Source organism: Dipodomys ordii, unplaced genomic scaffold (genome assembly GCF_000151885.1).
Source record: "Dipodomys ordii isolate 6190 unplaced genomic scaffold, Dord_2.0 Scaffold10, whole genome shotgun sequence".
NCBI lineage: Eukaryota > Metazoa > Chordata > Mammalia > Rodentia > Heteromyidae > Dipodomys > Dipodomys ordii.
In genome coordinates, this window is record NW_012267226.1 from 6,594,042 (window position 1) to 6,611,480 (window position 17,439).

The 17,439-nt window shown below is 40.7% G+C and overlaps 1 protein-coding gene across 1 annotated transcript in view; it reads left to right on the top strand.

The window, feature by feature from the left end:
- Positions 1 to 7,405: 7,405 nt before the first annotated feature.
- The window catches only part of Jam3 (junctional adhesion molecule 3), a 59,406-nt gene continuing 49,372 nt past the window's right edge, over positions 7,406 to 17,439 (top strand). Inside the window, 2 exon segments of the mRNA XM_013009883.1 lie at positions 7,406 to 7,466; positions 7,469 to 7,609. Of these exon segments, the coding sequence (XP_012865337.1) occupies positions 7,406 to 7,466; positions 7,469 to 7,609 (202 nt within the window).

Sequence of the window (17,439 nt, forward strand, 5' to 3'; positions counted from 1 at the left end):
TATATATATATATATATATATATATATATCTTTAAGTAGTTGTACAAAGGGGTTATCATTCGACATGTTAGTTTGTGAGTACAATGCATCTTGATTTATGTCAACCCTTTCATTGTTCTCCCCCATCCCTCCCAATACCACCCATCCCCTCACATTTCCTAGTGTGTGAGACTCCAATTAACCACCAAAATCTCCAATTAATCTCCAACTACCAAAAATTTGGAAATGGAGGTGTGGCTCAAGTAATAGAGTACCAGACTTGACTGAAGCTCAGGGCTTGGTGTTCAAGCCTCTGTACTATCATGCACACACACATAAACATGCACTCACGCACACACACACATGCAAAGAGAGAGAGAATGTATTTTAAAACATACATGGAACTTTTAAAATTAGTCATTACTAAGTTACATCAGATAACTACAAAAAATTCATTTACTTCTGATTTTGTTCTCTAGTCACAGCTGTCAGTAATAACTATATGTCCCCTGGCTATGTTGAGAACCTAATAATCTAACTTTGAGACTTCTAAATGATGAATGGTCAAGCAGAGAGCATAAATAATGTCATAACATGCCAGAGACAGCATGATAATGAAGACAATGCATATTATGGCTGGTGTAGCCTCAAATATTAGCAAAGAAGGAAGGTTAAACATGTGGAAATCTAGAAGTCTGAAATAGAACTACAGAGAGACTATAACATTACAAATGCAATACAAGACAGTGTAAAAATAGATGTACACACAGTGTATTTAAGAAGGACAAAGGACAGTTACTTAAGTAATTATGAGGAGACAGAGCTTTCATGAAAATATGATCCTCAAAGAGGCTCCTAGTGGACTTGGGAGAGTTAGACAACTGACCGGGCTGAATAAGAAGGGAAAATATATGTGAAGAGGACCACACAGAAAGCCTGACAAGTGTTGAGTAGCTGATTTGAGGGAACAGACTAGAATGAACTATGAGATGAACTTAGGTTGTTTTTTCAGCTGCAGCTTTTTCAGTCATACTCAGAAATTCTAACAATATTCTGAAAGTTACAAGGAGCCACTTAAGAATTTTAAACCTGGCAACCTACACAGATGTTGTTTTGTTGCACACAGGAGTCTTTCATTTATTCGGAAAGTATTTATTAGGCCTGGGCATGATGACCAATGCTTACAATTCAAACACTTGGGAGGCTGAGAAAAGAGGATTATGAGTTCAAGGCAAAGCAAACAAAAGTTCTCAAAGAAAAAAGAGAGAGAGATATTGGTTAAACACACACTATTGTTCTAAGTCTAGTCCTAGTCACAGTTCTGAAAAGACTAGATACAGAAAGAGCTACCTAGAGACCACCATGTGAAAAAATGGTGAAGCTTGCATTAGACCAGTGAGCGTGGCCCCGCCCTTCTCTGGGGGTGGCGTGGGGGTGCATATAGAGAATCTTGTATCTAGAAGTGTCCCAGAGCTCCCTATCCTGGACAGTAGCCAGAGTAGGAACAATGCCTGGTTGGAAAACAAAACATTGTCTGGAAAGCATGAATGGACTAAAATGCGACTCTAGGGTATAAAGGATAAGGAAGTGCAGGCACTCTTAGGGGTTGGGTGATTGGAGTTCTGGTTTTGGTTGCTGTTGTTGTTTGGGAGTGTTTTTGTAAAAGGTTTAGTGGCAATTGTACTGGAGGAGATCTCGGCCCAGTATCTTGAGTGCTTTCAAGATTCTGACACCACACCATCACTCCTCCTAATCTTAACTTTTGAAGAATATAATGCCATGGGATTAGAGAAGCTACAGAGTCTTATTGAGAACTCTTATCCACTTAAGGGGCTTGGCATTGAATAATCTGCAGGAAACAGACTTCCCTCCTCATGTTAGAGGTCTGGGAAATGGAATCAAAATGACACTATTTCCAGTCCTAGAATAGGATATCCAAATATTCTTCAATGGTAACAACAACAACAAAAACTTCCCTGGCATCACTAGAAAGATCTGAGCAATGTATATTATCATGCCAAACCCTAGGCCCAGAACCCTCTGGAAGCCTTTTTTCCTCCTGGCTATGTTGCAAGATCCCCATAGTGGAAGAAAGGTGACAGCTAAGGACCCATCTCTTTCTCTGGAGCATCAGGAAGTAAACACTCTGATGGTGCAATTGTGTGAAGAGAAAATTACCTCTAATTGGAGGGCTGGGCTAAAAATACCTCCAGTCTGTAAACAAAGTAGTGGCAGTATTCTGTAGGCACACAACCAGAACAGACAGCACTGTAGGGACCTGAGTTTACCCAGGTTAGGAACTGCTCCTCACCCCTTTCCACACCGCCCCCTTCCCCCCTGCCAGATCCCTACTCACTTAAAGAATGAGGTGGTCTCATCCTCTTCCTGTCACCCCATCTTACACCCCTCAGGAGCAGTGTGTGATCCTGCATTTAGCTCTAATTAAATTCAGGCAGTGTGCATATGTTCCTAAACTTCTAAGGCCCACCTTAGGTGAATAGTTTCTCACATTCTCTCTAGTCCACTGGAAGTAGTCAATAGGCCAAGTAAAGAATTTTTTTTAAAGGAGCAAGTCTGTTTTATTTAGTCACAGGTGGCCTCCTTCTAGGAGGACTGGGAATTGTTGTTTTCTAAGCAGTCCAGGACACCCTTTCTGTGGTGTCTGTAAAGCTGGGTGTCCCCAGCGAAGCCTTGCTTCTTGCTATCCTCAAAGAAAGATTTTGAAGGCTGGAGGTGTGACTCAAGTGGTAGAGCACCTGCCTAGCAAGTATAGAGACATGAATTCAAACTTCAGTGTATTAAATGAGAGATAGAGAAGAAAGAAAGAGAGAGAGAGGGAGAGAAAGAAAGAAAGAGAGAAAGAAGGAAGGAAGGAAGGAAAGAAGGAAGGAACGAACGAATGAAGGAAGATTGAGTTGAGGCAGGAATGTTCTTCATAAAATGTTCTTCACTGTGATTTAGGGTTCATAACTTTTAAGAGGCTCAACCTTAGGGAAATAAATCTTGTATCATAGGACATTCATAATGCACAATATTGATTATGTTTGATTGGTGTTGTATTTTAATGTGTGCTGGGCATAAAGAGGTCTTGGCTGATGGAGATATAGTCCAGACACTAACTCCTGCCCTACATTAAGTGAGGAACTTCCTTACACACACACACACACCACCACCACCACCACCACCACCTCCTGTGAAAGTTTTATTAAGTAGCTGCAGATGAAGGCCTCTCTCCAGGAAGCTTTTTGACAAATATTTGGTACCAGCATGACCTTTATCACCATAAACAAAAGGAATATGGTAACTTGAACTGCAGCATATATTTTCTCTTTTTTATTGTTATCTTCAAATAGTTGTACTGAAGTGAGGAAATAAAAGATTTGGTTTCATTTACATAAAGAGCAGTGGGGAATGAAGTGAGGAAAATTGAGTCACAGACATCCAGGTGCCTGGCCAGGTGCTGGGTCTGGGTTGTTTAGCTCCCCTGCAGTTCTGCATCTTGTGCTGTGTTTACGTATAATGCTTTGCTGAGGCTTGTTCTCCACCCAACATGTGACCTTTGTCTTTAAAAGCTTGGTGCAAGCTCTGGGGCTGCAGGTCTTCACGACTGGCTGCTTGCACACCACTGGCACTAAATAAGGACTCCAAAATTCGACTTCTCAAAATGTGGCCTCTCTAATTTTCTCATGGTTGGTTTTATATCTGATTTAAGGTGTAATTCACCGCACAACAGTACAAAGAAGTTTCAATTTGACATGGCCATTTATATGTAAAACGCATCTTGAGCAGTGTCATCTTTTCCTTCATTCTTCCCCATCCTCCCATCTTTCCTATCCCCACCCATTGCCTAAATTTTTCTAGCTCCATTTTCATACATTGAGTATTATGCCTATACTCACCTACCATTCTTCTCTCCCTTTCTCAGTCAAGCCATGTTTCATTTTTCTGGTATTTATTTTGTTAAACGACTTGTTGGTTGTTCAAAGGAGTTACCCATGGGATACCACGCCTATATATGCCATACTTTCATCAGTTTGATCATATATATGTATATGTATATATACATACATATGGAGCTGTATGTATTTTTCATATACACATGAGAAGGAACATGTGTTCCTTGTCTCTCTGAGCCCGACTTCCTTATACTTTTATTGCACTGAAGCTTATCTTATTGGAAGAGATGGAGATGATGCCTACTACTATTTTACTAAATGGAAAAGAGTTCTCTTATTTATTTATTTGTTTGTTTATTATTTTTATGCTGTTCCTGGGGCTTGAACTCAAGGCCTGGGTTGTCTAAGAGCTTTTTTACTCAAAGTTAGAACTCTACCTCAGGAGCCACAGCTCCACTACAGGCCCTTTGTTGATTACATGGAGATAAGAATCTCAAGGACTTTCCTGCCCGGGCTAGCTTTGAACTATTCTGCTTAGATCTCAACCTCTGGAGTAGTGAGGATTACAGGTGTGAGCCACTGGCTCCTGGCTTGGGTTATCTTATTAAGATAAAATTACACTTTGAGGATAAAGAAGAGAGGATTATAGTTGGGATAAAATGTAGGAGAGTGCTAAGGGAGGTATAGTAGGAGAGATAGGGCTTAAAGGGAATGGGAAATGCAGCAACAGGAATATGATAAGACCCTTGTAAAGCTCTAGGAAGGATGCTTTCATAAAACAACTTTAAGTTTGTAGACTCTCTTGAGGCAAAGAATCCCCCTTCTTTCCTGCTGTAAGGATTGTTTCCAGGTGATCATTCAGAGGTTTAAAGACATTATGAATGAATAGAAGTCAGGATCTTGTTGCTTTTTAAGAATCTAGAGATTAAACATACATTGATGTAAAACTCCTTGTTTGCTTTTATTTGCTTTGACTCCTGTGCAAAGTTGTTGTTGTTGTTTTAATCAAAGCTCTTTAGAAATGTCCATTTTGCCTGATTTGAACCAAAGCAGTGGGTAAGGGAAGGGATAGAGGCAACAGATATTTATTGAATGCCTAGTATGCTAAATGTTTAACTTCATGCAATCATTCCAAAGAAGTGAGTGCTGCAATGATAATTTTAAAAATCAGGAATCTAAACCTTAGGGAAGTAATTTTCCCAAGGGTACAAAAACCTGACTTCTCCAGTTGCTTGCCTCAAACAAATTTTGTAGAAATCTTGTTATTTACCACTTGATTTACATTTTGTGTTTGCACTAAACAGTATTCACAATGCTTTAGAATTTAGCACATACCTATTTAGTTTCCTGAGTTTGTTAGGAAATGTATCTTTCCTGGTAAGCTGCATATTAGAAATAATGCTGGGTAATGCTGTGATAAAGGTGCAGATTCCAAAGGCTGGGAATGTGGCTCAGTGGTAGAGTGCTTGCCTAATGTACATGAAGCCCTGGGTTCAATTCCTTAGTACCACATAAGCAGAAAAAGCCAGAAGTGGTGCTGTGGTTCAAGTAGTAAAGCTCTAGCCTTGAGCAAAAGAAGCTCAAGGATAGTGCCCATGCCCTGAGTTCAAGCCCCAAGACTGGCCCTCCAAAAAAAGGTGCAGATTCCAGAGCTTTGCTTACTGAATGCTTCTAAAACTTTGATCTGGTCTCATTGAGCTCTTGAGGGAACAATAAAACTCTAAGGAGGAACAGACCACTTCACAGCCACATGTGTTAGTCTGCCCTGCTGCAACCCTAGTTACACTTACATTCCAGGAACATACATATCTCAGCCAGCAGTAATTACATACTAACTCCATCTGTGGAGGAAAACCAAATGCTTTACAATGAAGCACCTGCCATCATCTCTCACAGGACCCTCTGCCCTTTATAGAATATTCATGAAGTCTTTCTTTGAAATCTCTGCCTGAGTTTCAAAAGAGTCCCTAAAGGAGAAAGAACCATTTCATAAGGCAAACAGGAAATCCAGCAAGATTAAGGAGGCACTGATTTCCAAAAACTGTACTTTATCCACAGTTAGACACCATCTTACATTTCTTGAGCAATCAAAATGCTTTCTTCCATTATGCCTGACCATGTGACCAGAGAGAAAAGAAAGAAAGGAGAAAGATAAAATCAGTAGTTCCAAGCAGAATTTCCCTCTTTCCATTTTCTCTATTTGTGTTTGATTAAAAGTTTTTTTTTAAGTCGGTCATGGGGCCTGAACTCTGTCCCTCAGCTCTTAAGCTCAAAGCTAGCGCTCTACCACTTGAACCACAGTGTCACTTCCAGGTTTTTCTGCTTATGTGGTGCTGAAGAATGGAACCCAGGGCCTCATGCATGCAAGGCAAGCACTCTACCACTGAGCCATCTTCCCAGCCCCGATTAAAAGTTCTTTTATACATATTTACTTGTGACTTTGGTACATAGTGACCTGAAATGCAAAGAAGCTTAGGAAAGTAAAGGTAAATAGAACCATAATAGGTTATCAATTTTTTAATAATTCTTTCTTTATAAGATTTTGGGGGGAGAGGAGGGAGATAACTAATTCACACTTACAAAGTTTGAACAGTTATAAAGACTTACAAAGAAGATCATATTGTGATGAACGTTGGGGCATTATACTTGGCAATAACCTCAATCTATTTAATATTTCTTAGCATATGTAATATATATATAATATTATATTTGGTGTATAATATATAGTTCCAGTTTTCAAAAACTACAAATAATAAGAAAATGTAGGATGATTACATGCAAAATTAAAATCTTTATGTTAAAGAAAAATGTTGATTGCTGGAAACTAGCACCTTTATAAAATAACTATACTGGAATTTGTTGTTACTATGGGACTATTGGGATGTTCTTTCTATAGTAGATACAAAGAGGTTTTTTCCAAGGATTTTTCATAATAGTAATCCTCCTGTCTCCTTAACTTCCGGTTCGCTTTATTCTTCTCTTTCTCTGCTTATCTTCATAAGATCCTGCTCTATTTTTCTTCTCCAGCCTTAGCATCTCCCAATATTCAAAATTCAGAGCATAGAATTCGCTTCCAGGATGAACTCTCTACCACAAAAACAAATCAGTTTATTTTAGCAAGATCTTTTTTTATGTACTAGCTCGATATTATATATATATATATATATACATGCGCGCGCGCGCGCACACACACACACACACACACACACACAGTCTTGCTAATGTTTTAAGCAGGTTTCAGCGCTTTTTCCTGTCATCTTATTTGGAATTGCAAATCCTAAAGAAGTAAAGGCAACAAGGCTACATCCTTGTTTATAAAAATAAGAAATATTTCTTGAATTTTAATCGGACTATCCCTTCTCAGACTCGTAGGGATGGATTTATTTTTAGTTATAGAAATAACCCCTTCTCCACTCTCAGCACGCTGCTTTCCCCTCCTCCCACTAAATTCATTGAAAGAGGTCCCCTGGGCCGGGTCTGGAGAGCATCGTTGCTTCCATGGCAACCAGACATTAGCTTCCTCTGTTACCATGGTACCGGCTCGGCCCAGCCGGGTGGTCACTATGGTAACTGGAGGTGGGTCAAGGCTGTCAGGGCGCATGCGCGCGGTGCCGTTGAGTTGCGCGGCGCGCCCGCGGGCCCCTCAGCTATCTTCGACATGGCGCTGAGACGGCGACGAGGCGTCCGGGTCTGCGCCCGGCTGCCCGACTTCTTCCTGCTGCTGCTTTTCAGGGGTGAGCTGGCGCGTTTCTGGAGGGTCTAGGAGCGAAGGGAGCCGAGCGGGCCGGAGCAGCTGAAGCCGGTCCAGGCAGATAGCGGTTCCCAGCCGCGGGGACTCCGGGGGTCCCGGCTCGGTTCCGGGGCGGGGAGTGGGGCGGGCTGGGCCCCGGAGGGGCGCCCTCGCGGGCCGGTCCGTGCCGGGCGACCCTCGGCCCGCCGCGGCGCCCGCGTGGGGCGAGGTGCTCTCCGGGACGGCGGGCTGGTCCCCAGGCCTGGGCGGGCGAAGGACGGCGGCTGCTGCGGCGTGGGCTGGGGAACTTGCTGGAAACCCCGGGGAGCCGCGCGGTGCGCGGCGGTGCGCGGCGCGGGGTCCTGCCCCAGCCCGGCCGGGCCTGGCCGGCTGCTCGGGCTCAGCCCTCGGGGGGGACCTGTCCTGCTTCGGTCTCCTGCCATCTACTGAAGAACTGGACTGGGCAAAGCCAGCTTTGCTTTTGCAGAAACACTTGGTGCAGAGGGTTTGAGGACTTTCCTTTTGTCTCCAGGAGACTCGGACACCCTCCTCTCCCCAACATCTGGGCCATTTTTGATGAGGATAACACTGATACGCTCGAAAGTTTGTTTCTCTTCCTCCTTCTTCCTCATTCTTTTGGAATTACCTCATGGGTATATCTTCCTTGTCCTGTCCGTTAGACAGAAGTTTCCATCTACTGAGCATTAATATATACACCCATATATTAATGTACACATGCACATACACACAGAGCACTTGGAAACCGTTATCTCATGTCGTCGTTACAGCAGCTGTATGAGGAGGGTTCTAACCAACCGGTTCTCAGAGAATAATGGATCATTTTGTTTTGTTTTGTTTTGTTCCCCCCCCCCCCCCGCCAAAGCTGTCTTCAGGATGCACAGCGTCAAACTCACATTTGCTAAAAGCATCATCCCAGAGCAGTTGTTTTGGTCTGGTAGCCTTCCAAATGTAAAAGCCTTCCCAAAGTAACCACCAGTCCAGCTCCTTTTCTGTCCTTAGGTCATCTGGACTTTCGGCTTTGTTCTTATCATCATCCCTTTAGGTTTTCAGAACAAAAAAAAACAAAACAAAACACCAAGGGATTGTGTGGGAGTGGTGGTGGGGGGTGAACAGTCTTCGGAAGACAAAGCATTTTAGTGTTCATTCTACTGGGATGCTAGCAATGGTGTATTAAAAAGTAGGGGGTCTGGTTCAGAAGCACTGGAAACTGGGAGAAGGATGTCTCAGTTTGTGGTTGGTGTGACCTGTGCTTTGCCTGGAAGTTAACTTCCAAAACCAAGTGCAGTTGGGAGATGTAAGTTTCCAAAGGGTAGCCAGGGGACAAGAGTGTCAGGAATGTCCAGCTCCCACTGTGTTAGTCACACTGACACTGTCCTATTCACAAACTGGAACAACTCCCTATTGTCAAAGAGGTTTGTTCACATGAAAGTTTGCAGTTTTTATTGTAGAAACATTTGGCATTTAACTTCAGGAATTAGTTTCCACTTAGTGGTTTGTTAAATAATCTGATTTTGCCTTCCCTGAGCAGCTAATTTTGTGGCTTTCTTGCTATAATATACTGGGATTTACCTTCAAATTATAAGAAGAAAAATCAATTTGCAAACCAGAGCTAATGACAGAATCAAAATGGTAGGATGTAGCTTGAAGGGATGTAGCTTGCTTGCTTTATAATTTACTTATTTGTCAATTGTGGGGCCTGAACTCAGAGCCTTGACACTGTCCCTGAACTCTTTTGCTGAAGGCTAGCACTCTACCAGTTGAGCCATAGTTCCATTTCCAGTCGTTGAGTGGTTCATTGGAGATAAGAGTCTCATGGGGACTTTTCTGCCAGGACTGGCTTCCGGAAAACCACAATCCTCAGATCTCAGCCTCCTGAGTAGCTAGGATTATAGGCATGAGCCACCAGTGCCTGACTCTTTTCAAAAATGTAAAAGAGGGGCTGGGAAGGTGGCTCAGTGGTAGAGCGCTTGCCTTGCATGCATGAGGCCCTGGCTTCAATTCCTCAGCACCACATAAGCAGAAAAAAAAAAGCTGGAAGTGGCACTGTGGCTCAATTGGTAGAGCACTAGCTTTGAGCTGAAGAGCTGAGGGACAGCGCCCAGGCCCAGAGTTCAGGCCCACGACGGATCAAAAAAAAAAGAAAAATATAAAAGAAAAACTTTAAGTTTTTTTCTATTATTTATACCTTAAGCATACCCTAAGGCTTTATTTTTTTTTGCAGATCATACAATGGTGTCTTTTTTTAACTTTCAGGATTTTTTCAATTGTATTACTGTTCTGTTTTATCAGTAAAAAAGAAAAGCTCCCCACATAATAGCCAACATTTCTTTGGTCGTTAACCTTTGCTGGTCTCTGTTATAAACTTTAGCATGGACTTTCCTACCTGGGCTAACACAGTCTTTTAAGAGTTTGTTACTATGATTTTTCCCATCTTGTGGATGAAGAAATAAAAGTATGATGAGATGAAGTCACTCACTCATGGTGATATCCCATATGATCTAAATCTGGAAATCTTTGTGTTAGTAAAATTTTTATTCTGCTTGACAATGAGATTCTTATTATTGGTTAGTGTAGCAAAATTGTCAAGTTTTAAAGCTACATCATTTCTGTGTAAAATATCCCTCTGTTGAATTGGTGACAGGTGCAGTTCAGCTTTTCAAATGTTACGCCATATGTCTTTCTTGAATGATTAATGCAGTGTTTATTGTTAGTTTCAAAATCTTTTGATGTCCTAAAGAGAAGTATTTTATTGAGAATTAAAACAACAATAGTCTGTATTCTCAAAGTAAGATAGTTTGTGTGCTGAAGGGTTATAAAACTGAAAACTCATAATTTCTAGGAAATTTTTGAGGAAATATTCTAATTCTTTTATTTGCATGTGTTTGGACACTTGAACTATATTTTAGAATGACCTGTCATATTACGTTGTTTTAATTCCTTTACAATATCTGATAGTTAAAATCCTTGTCACATTTGTATATTTTAAGACAACACCAGGCCCTGAAAATATGCAGTGCTTCAAATCAGCTGCTCATTCCCAAATGACCTGTTGATGGGCATTTGTTCTTGAGTATTACAGGCCAAAAAGACTGGCTGGATAGCGGCTAGAAATTTTAGTCATAAGTAATTGCAGTGTTACACCTAGACAGAGTTATAAGCCACCCAATAACTAAGCTTTGTAGAACTTGCTCTTAAGGCATCCTGTAAGGTAGGTTTAAATAAGTTATTTTGGAAGAACCCAGACCAAGTGTATTTTCTGAGATTGCCATGTAATGTCACAGAAGCAGCTATGGATTTAGCAGCTGTTAGAGATCTGAAATTAGCAAATTCTTTCTCCATAAATTCTTCAGATTTTTTTTGAAGCACAACTGGGCTAAAGAAAAGAGAATGTGTGAATGAAATTAGCATGTATAGAGTTAATAAATTTAGATTCTCTCTCTCCCTCTCTCTCTCTCCCTCTCCTTCCCTCTCCCTCCTTTCCTCCCTCCTTCTCTCCCTCCCTCCCTCCCTTCCCTCCCCCTCTCTTTCTCATTCTCTATTTCTTATACCAGTACTGGGGCTTGAATTCAGGGCTTGGGCTCTGACCTTAAGCATTTTTGCTTAAGCTTGTACTCTACCACTTGAGCCACAGCTCCACTTCTGGCTTTATGAGGCGTGTGTGTGTGTGTGTGTGTGTGTGTGTGTGTGTGTGTGTGTGTGTGTGTCCTCCTCCTCCTCCTTTTTTTTTTGTCAGTCGTGGGGCTTGAACTCTGGGCCTGGGCGCTGTCCCTCAACTCTTCAGCTCAAGGCTAGAGCTCTACCACTTGAGCCATAATGCCACTTCCAGTTTTCTGATGGTTAATTGGAGATAAGAGTCTCGGACTTTCCTGCCTGGCCTGGCTTTGGACTTTCCTGTCCCACCTGCCTTTGAACCGTGATCCTCAGATCTCAGCTTCCTGAGTAGCTAGGATTATAGGTGTGAGCCACCGGGCCCGGCTATATTCTCTTTTAAAATGTGTTTAGAATGAGGTGCTATGAACACAAATATGTATATGAATGTACTTGTTAGGATTCAACCCAAGTTTTAAGTTCTTGAATGTGTCCTCTGAATTCTAGTAGTGTTTCAAAATATTTTCACTGGGGAATGAAGAAATCCTAAGAGAAAATTTGGTAAGCACATTCCTTTATACTCAGTTTAGGAATTACAGTATCCACTGTGGTACTCTGTTTTGGAGAGCTAAAGTGTCAAGCTAGTGCCTTTTTGCCACTTTCCATAGCACACAGAAAACTTTCAGAGAATTAACCCTTGTTTCTGATGTTCAGTGTGAGTTTTTTGTGTTAGTATGTTTGTGTTTTCTTTGTTTCTGTAGTTTCTATTGTGTATTATATATTTCCCATGAGTAGTTACAGAAGTTACAGAGTTTCTTGTGTGGAAAAATTAAGCTGTTTAATGAAATTAAGACCATATAAAGCCAGGTGCTGGTGTCTCATGCCTACAGTCTTAAGTACACAGGAGGCTGAGATCTGAGGATCACAGTTCAAAGCCAGCCTGGGCAGACAAATCCAAGAGACTCTTATCTCCAGTTAACTAGCATATAAGCCAAAAGTGGAGGTGTAGCTCAAGTGGTAGAGCAAGAACATGAGGCCCAGAATTCAAGCCCCAATGCGGACACACACACACACACACACTATATAAACATTTTTCCTTATGTCTTCATTATTTCTAGAGCATCCCAAGGTCCTGTGATTTAGCCTTGTCTGCAAACTATTACTAAAATCAAATTCTGCATTATCCATGCCGTCTCTGGCAATCTCAGTTCACAGTGATCTTTCCTATCTTTAAATAATCTATCTATCTATCCATCTATCATTGTAGTTCATCTTAGTACAGTAAATAACTCTTGTTATGTGGGCACTTTTCTTCATGTAAATGGTACAAAGTGAATCAAGCATTCCCTTCCTCAAGAGTCAGGACATCAAAAAACAACAAACAAACAAACAAAAGTCAGGGCAACTGTATGTTTGCTCAGTATACTGAGCTTTAGTTATTGGGTATATCGTCTCAATGATATTTAAAACGTTCTTAGAGCCAGAGGCTGGAGTTTAATTTCTGTTTTTGTCTTTCCAGAGATGAGTCTAGTAAATATTGCTCTCCTGTTTTTGTCATTTGAAATCCAGTTAACGTTGTTTAACTACTGCCTATGTGTCTAGGCATGCTTAATATATCTTAGTAGTTCCAGGGGACCTCAGGTTTTAGAGTAGTATTTCTTGATTTATCTTTTCTGTCATCTACCCTCTGTGGTTCAAAGGTTAAAAAGAAAAAAGGTGAAATGCTTACATAGAATATATTGTTGAATTTGTTGCACAAGACATCAGGGAAAAAGTGGAGGAGATACTCCAAAATGTTGACAGGTTCTGTTTGTGACTAGCTAGTCTTAGGACTGATTGATGTCTACTTTTATGTTTTGCTGGCCGATTCTTTTATCCTTCTTATTCTTTTATCCTTTTGCCTGTTTTTAAATTTTTTCCTTAATGAGGATTTTTTTTTCTGTCTACTATAATGACAAAAATGTGTTTTGGTTTAGTTTCTAGTACATGCAATAGTGGAATTTTAGATTTGGCACCAGCAAAGAAACAAACAGTTGGTTTACTACAGTATGACATATGTGCCTTTCTCTAGCTTAATTATCAGTGACGTTAGGTGAAGGAGGAACCCACTTAATGCTCAGTTGTGTGGTCACATAGGTCTCTGTAAGTCATTTGAGAGTTTAGTTGTTACTGGCTTTTAGCTAGAGGAGCCAGCTGTGGCATCTTCAACAAATGATTAACTGGAAACCGAAAAGAGCTGCTAAGAGTACCTCCTTATCACCCCTACTACTCCCACTCTTTTTTTTTTTTTGTCATTGGTCATGGGGTTTGAACTCTGGGCCTGGGCGCTGTCCCTCAGCTCTTCAGCTCAAGGTTAGTGCTCTACCACTTGAGCCACAGTGCCACTTCTGGCTTTTTCTGCTTATGTGGTGCTGAGGAATCGAACCCAGGACCTCATGCATGCAAGGCAAGCACTCTACCACTGAATCACTTTCCCAGTCCCTTCTCACTCTTTTTGAACAGACAAAAGAATCTGCTTTGTTACCTCTCTAAAATCTCTGTGCCAGCCAGGAACTCCTATAATTTCTTTCTCTTCGGTGCTAAGAGTATAAAGTCAGATTGACTGCTGTGGAAAGTTGACTCAGAAGATGGTTCCTATTCCTCACACTAGGCATATTATCTCCTTATAAGACACACCAGCTTTGTTAAAGAAAGTAGGTAAACATGATTTCTGAGTAATAAGAGTCTTACTTAGATTGTGACTTGGATAAAGAGTTTTTTTTTTAACTCTGAAAAAAAAAAGATGGTTCCTGAAGATAGATGTCAGTTAAGGTGCCCCATCATTTCTTCCTGCCCAACACAGACTTCCCTGTTAGATATCGTTCTCAAGGAAAATATTTGTCCTTAGAATGAAGTGCAGCTATCTGGAGGCTTACAGAGACGGCAACAAATCCCAATACAACTGCTTATTTTTGAGACAGGATCTTGCAGTGAAGCCAAGGTTGGCTCTTGAATTTTCCATTGTCTACCTCAGCCTCCCCAGTGCTAGATTAAAAGCACACATCACCATGGCTTGCCTTTTGGAGGATAAGTTTGATTTATATAAGTGCAAATTTGGGGAAATAGAGAAGCTAAAAACCAGGAAAATGGAGGAAATAATATGAGCCATGGGATGAACTTGGGAATTCATATATTGTGCTTTGGGAGAGTGAATTGTTACCATGATAAATAACAACAGCTACCATTTATTGAATACTATGTTCTAGGCACTGATTGCTTTATCTGGCATCGTAGTGAGTTTAGGCTAATATAACAACCTGAATGCTCCAAACAACAGACATTTGTTTCCTACCATCCTGGAAATAAGACTGTCCAAATATGCTGGCAGTTTTAGTCCCTGTGAAGCTTCATTTCTGGCTGGCAGATGAGTGCTGTGTTTCTACATGGTAAAAGGAGAGAGAGCTCTGAAACCTTTTCTTTATAAATTCCACTAATCTCATGCTGAAGGCTTCCCATCATGACCTCATCTAAACCAAATTGCCTTCCAAATGCCCTTAGGGGTTAGGGTTTCAACATGAACTTTAGGAGGACACAAATACGCTGTAGTACCTGAAACTAATTTATTTTAGCAGCCAGTGTTATAAGTTTCAATGTGTAGATATTGAATTTGAGACTTGTGCAAGCTAATTACATGGCCCATAGTTATACCTAGTAAATAGAGGAGCCGGGTTGTTCATTGTAGAAAACATTATAAGTAACAAAATTGAAATGTACTTTAAATGCCAGCATAAGAAATTTAGGTGTTTTTTTTTTGTTTGTTTGTTTTTTCATCCTGGTGCTTGAACTCCAGGCCTGGGTACAGTTCTTGCTTCTTTTTGCTCAAGGCTAGCACTCTCTCAGTAGAGCCACAAGCCACTTCTGTTTTTTTCTGTTTATGTGGTACTGAGGAATCGAAACCAGGGCTTCATGCATGCTAGGCAAGTACTCTATCACTAAGCTACATTCCCACCTAAATTTAGGTTTTAATAGCAATGTAAGGGCTAGAAATTAATTAGTGATTTTGACTCAAGGAATTTTTGTGTACAAAAGGAGTCAAGATGATGGGAGAGGAAAAGCCATTTAGGAAGCCGTTAGAATAGTTCTAGGTAGCGTCCTGTAGTGCCAGTCTCTTGACAATTAACTAGGTTTTTTTAAACTAGTGGCTCCCTTCTCCCTTAGACCAAGGAATATTTATGAAGATCTCCAGACACGGTTATGGCATCAAACCGTAAGTATTACCAAACCTTCTGTTTTCCCCCTACAAAACACAAGAAATGTAGGACCTTTTCCATTGTAACTAAGCACTTATGTGCTATTGCTGAAACTTTTGCAATTTGAGGTGCAACAACAAAATTATATTTCATTTTCCTTCTTCACAATTTCATGGACAGAAGATTCATTATTATTATTATTATTTTGGTTGGTCGTGGGGCTTGAACTATGGTCTTGGGCGCTGTCCCTGCACTTTTCAGCTCAAGGCGAGCGTTCTTACCGGTTGAGTCACAGAGCCACTTCCGGTTTTCTAGTGGTTTGTTGGAGATTAGTCTCACGGACTTTCCTGCCTGGTCTGGCTTAGAACTGCGATCCTCAGATCTCAGCCTCCTGAGTAGCTAGGATTACAGGCATGAGCCACCAGTGCCTGGCTAGAAGATTCATTCTTTAGCAACCTCAGATGCCTTTTATCTTACTAAGTCAAGAACTTTGACTTTATCCTTAAAGGTGGCAAGCATCATAAGGTAGCAGGACCATAATTAAGTAAACTAAGGGCTAGTTGATCACAGTGCAATATTATGACAGTTGGTCTGATAACCCAGATACCTTCTAAGTGACTGAAGAGCCTTAGACAGCTCATTATTGCATGTACTTAGAGGCATAGATATACTGTAAAAAGGGCCAATCAGTCCTATCCTAGGGAAGACTGAGCAGGACAGTAGATTTCATCCCACTATTTGGAATGATACACATTTTCAAACTTGGGAATTGCTTCTTTCTGGAATTTTTCTATTTAGTATCTCAGACTATAGTTGGCCTCAAGTAACTAAAACTGTAGATAAGGAGGACTATTATGTGTCTGAAAGTAGCATATTTTAATCTTGCTCTTGAAATTTGTATTTACTGGGTGTATAACTCTAGGTTGTCAATTATTTGTCTTACAGCCTGGACTCTATGTGCCTTCCTGTCTTACTGCTGCAGTCTGTAGTCTAACCTTCAGTGTTTTCTAGGTTGCCTGTGTTTCTTTTTTCTAGCTACTTTCTGTAAGAATTTTTTTCCTTTTTGTCACAAAATGTTACTACATTGTGTCCAGGATGAATTTCTTTTTATTTTTACTAGTTGTTACATGTTGTTCTTTGTGTATCTGTGAATTTGCTTATTCTCCCCATCTTCCTCTCCTTTAGGAATTTGCAGGTATCTGTTCAAATATTATATAGTTCCTATTCTTTTGGGACCCTGATTAAATGTATTCTGTCTTCCAAGATTTAATCTTTCCATCATAGTTTTATATTGTCTGTTTGCTGTTCTAGCTTTTTATTCATATTTGTTTTACAGCTAACAACGGCTTCCAGTCTATATTATTGAAACAGTGGATAGTGCATTTTTTCACTCATTTCTGAAACTTGATTTGGTTCTTCTTGGCCTTTTTTTGCTTGCCTCGTTTTTCTTTCCTTTAAAAAAAACTTAAGCATTTTATGCACAGCTTTCTTTTCTTCTTCTTCTTTTTTTTTTTTTTGCTTGTACTGAGGCTTGGACTCAGAACCTCACCCTGAACTCAGAACTTACCCTCTTGCTTGCTTTTCCCACTTACAACTGATACATTACCTCTTGAGCTATAACTCCAGTCCAACTTTGTGTAGGTTAATTGGACAGTCTTGTGGACTTTTCTGCCTGGTCTGGCTTTAAACCTTAATCCTCAGATCTTAGTCTTCTGCATAGCCAGGATTAAGGGCATGACCCATATGTCTAGATATGAACAGCTATTTTATGTTATGTCTATAAATATAGAGAAGGATATTTCACTTGAGCCATGCTTTCAGCTCCTTGTCTGATATTTCAAATATCTGAAGTCTTAGGCATCAAAGTCTATTATTTGTTATTTCTTATGATTGTTTTATTTTTTTTTTTGTTTTTTTTTTTGGGGGTCTGGTTGTGGGGCCTGAACTCTGGTCCTGGGTGCTGTCCCTCAGCTCTTCAGCTCAAGGCCAGTGCTCT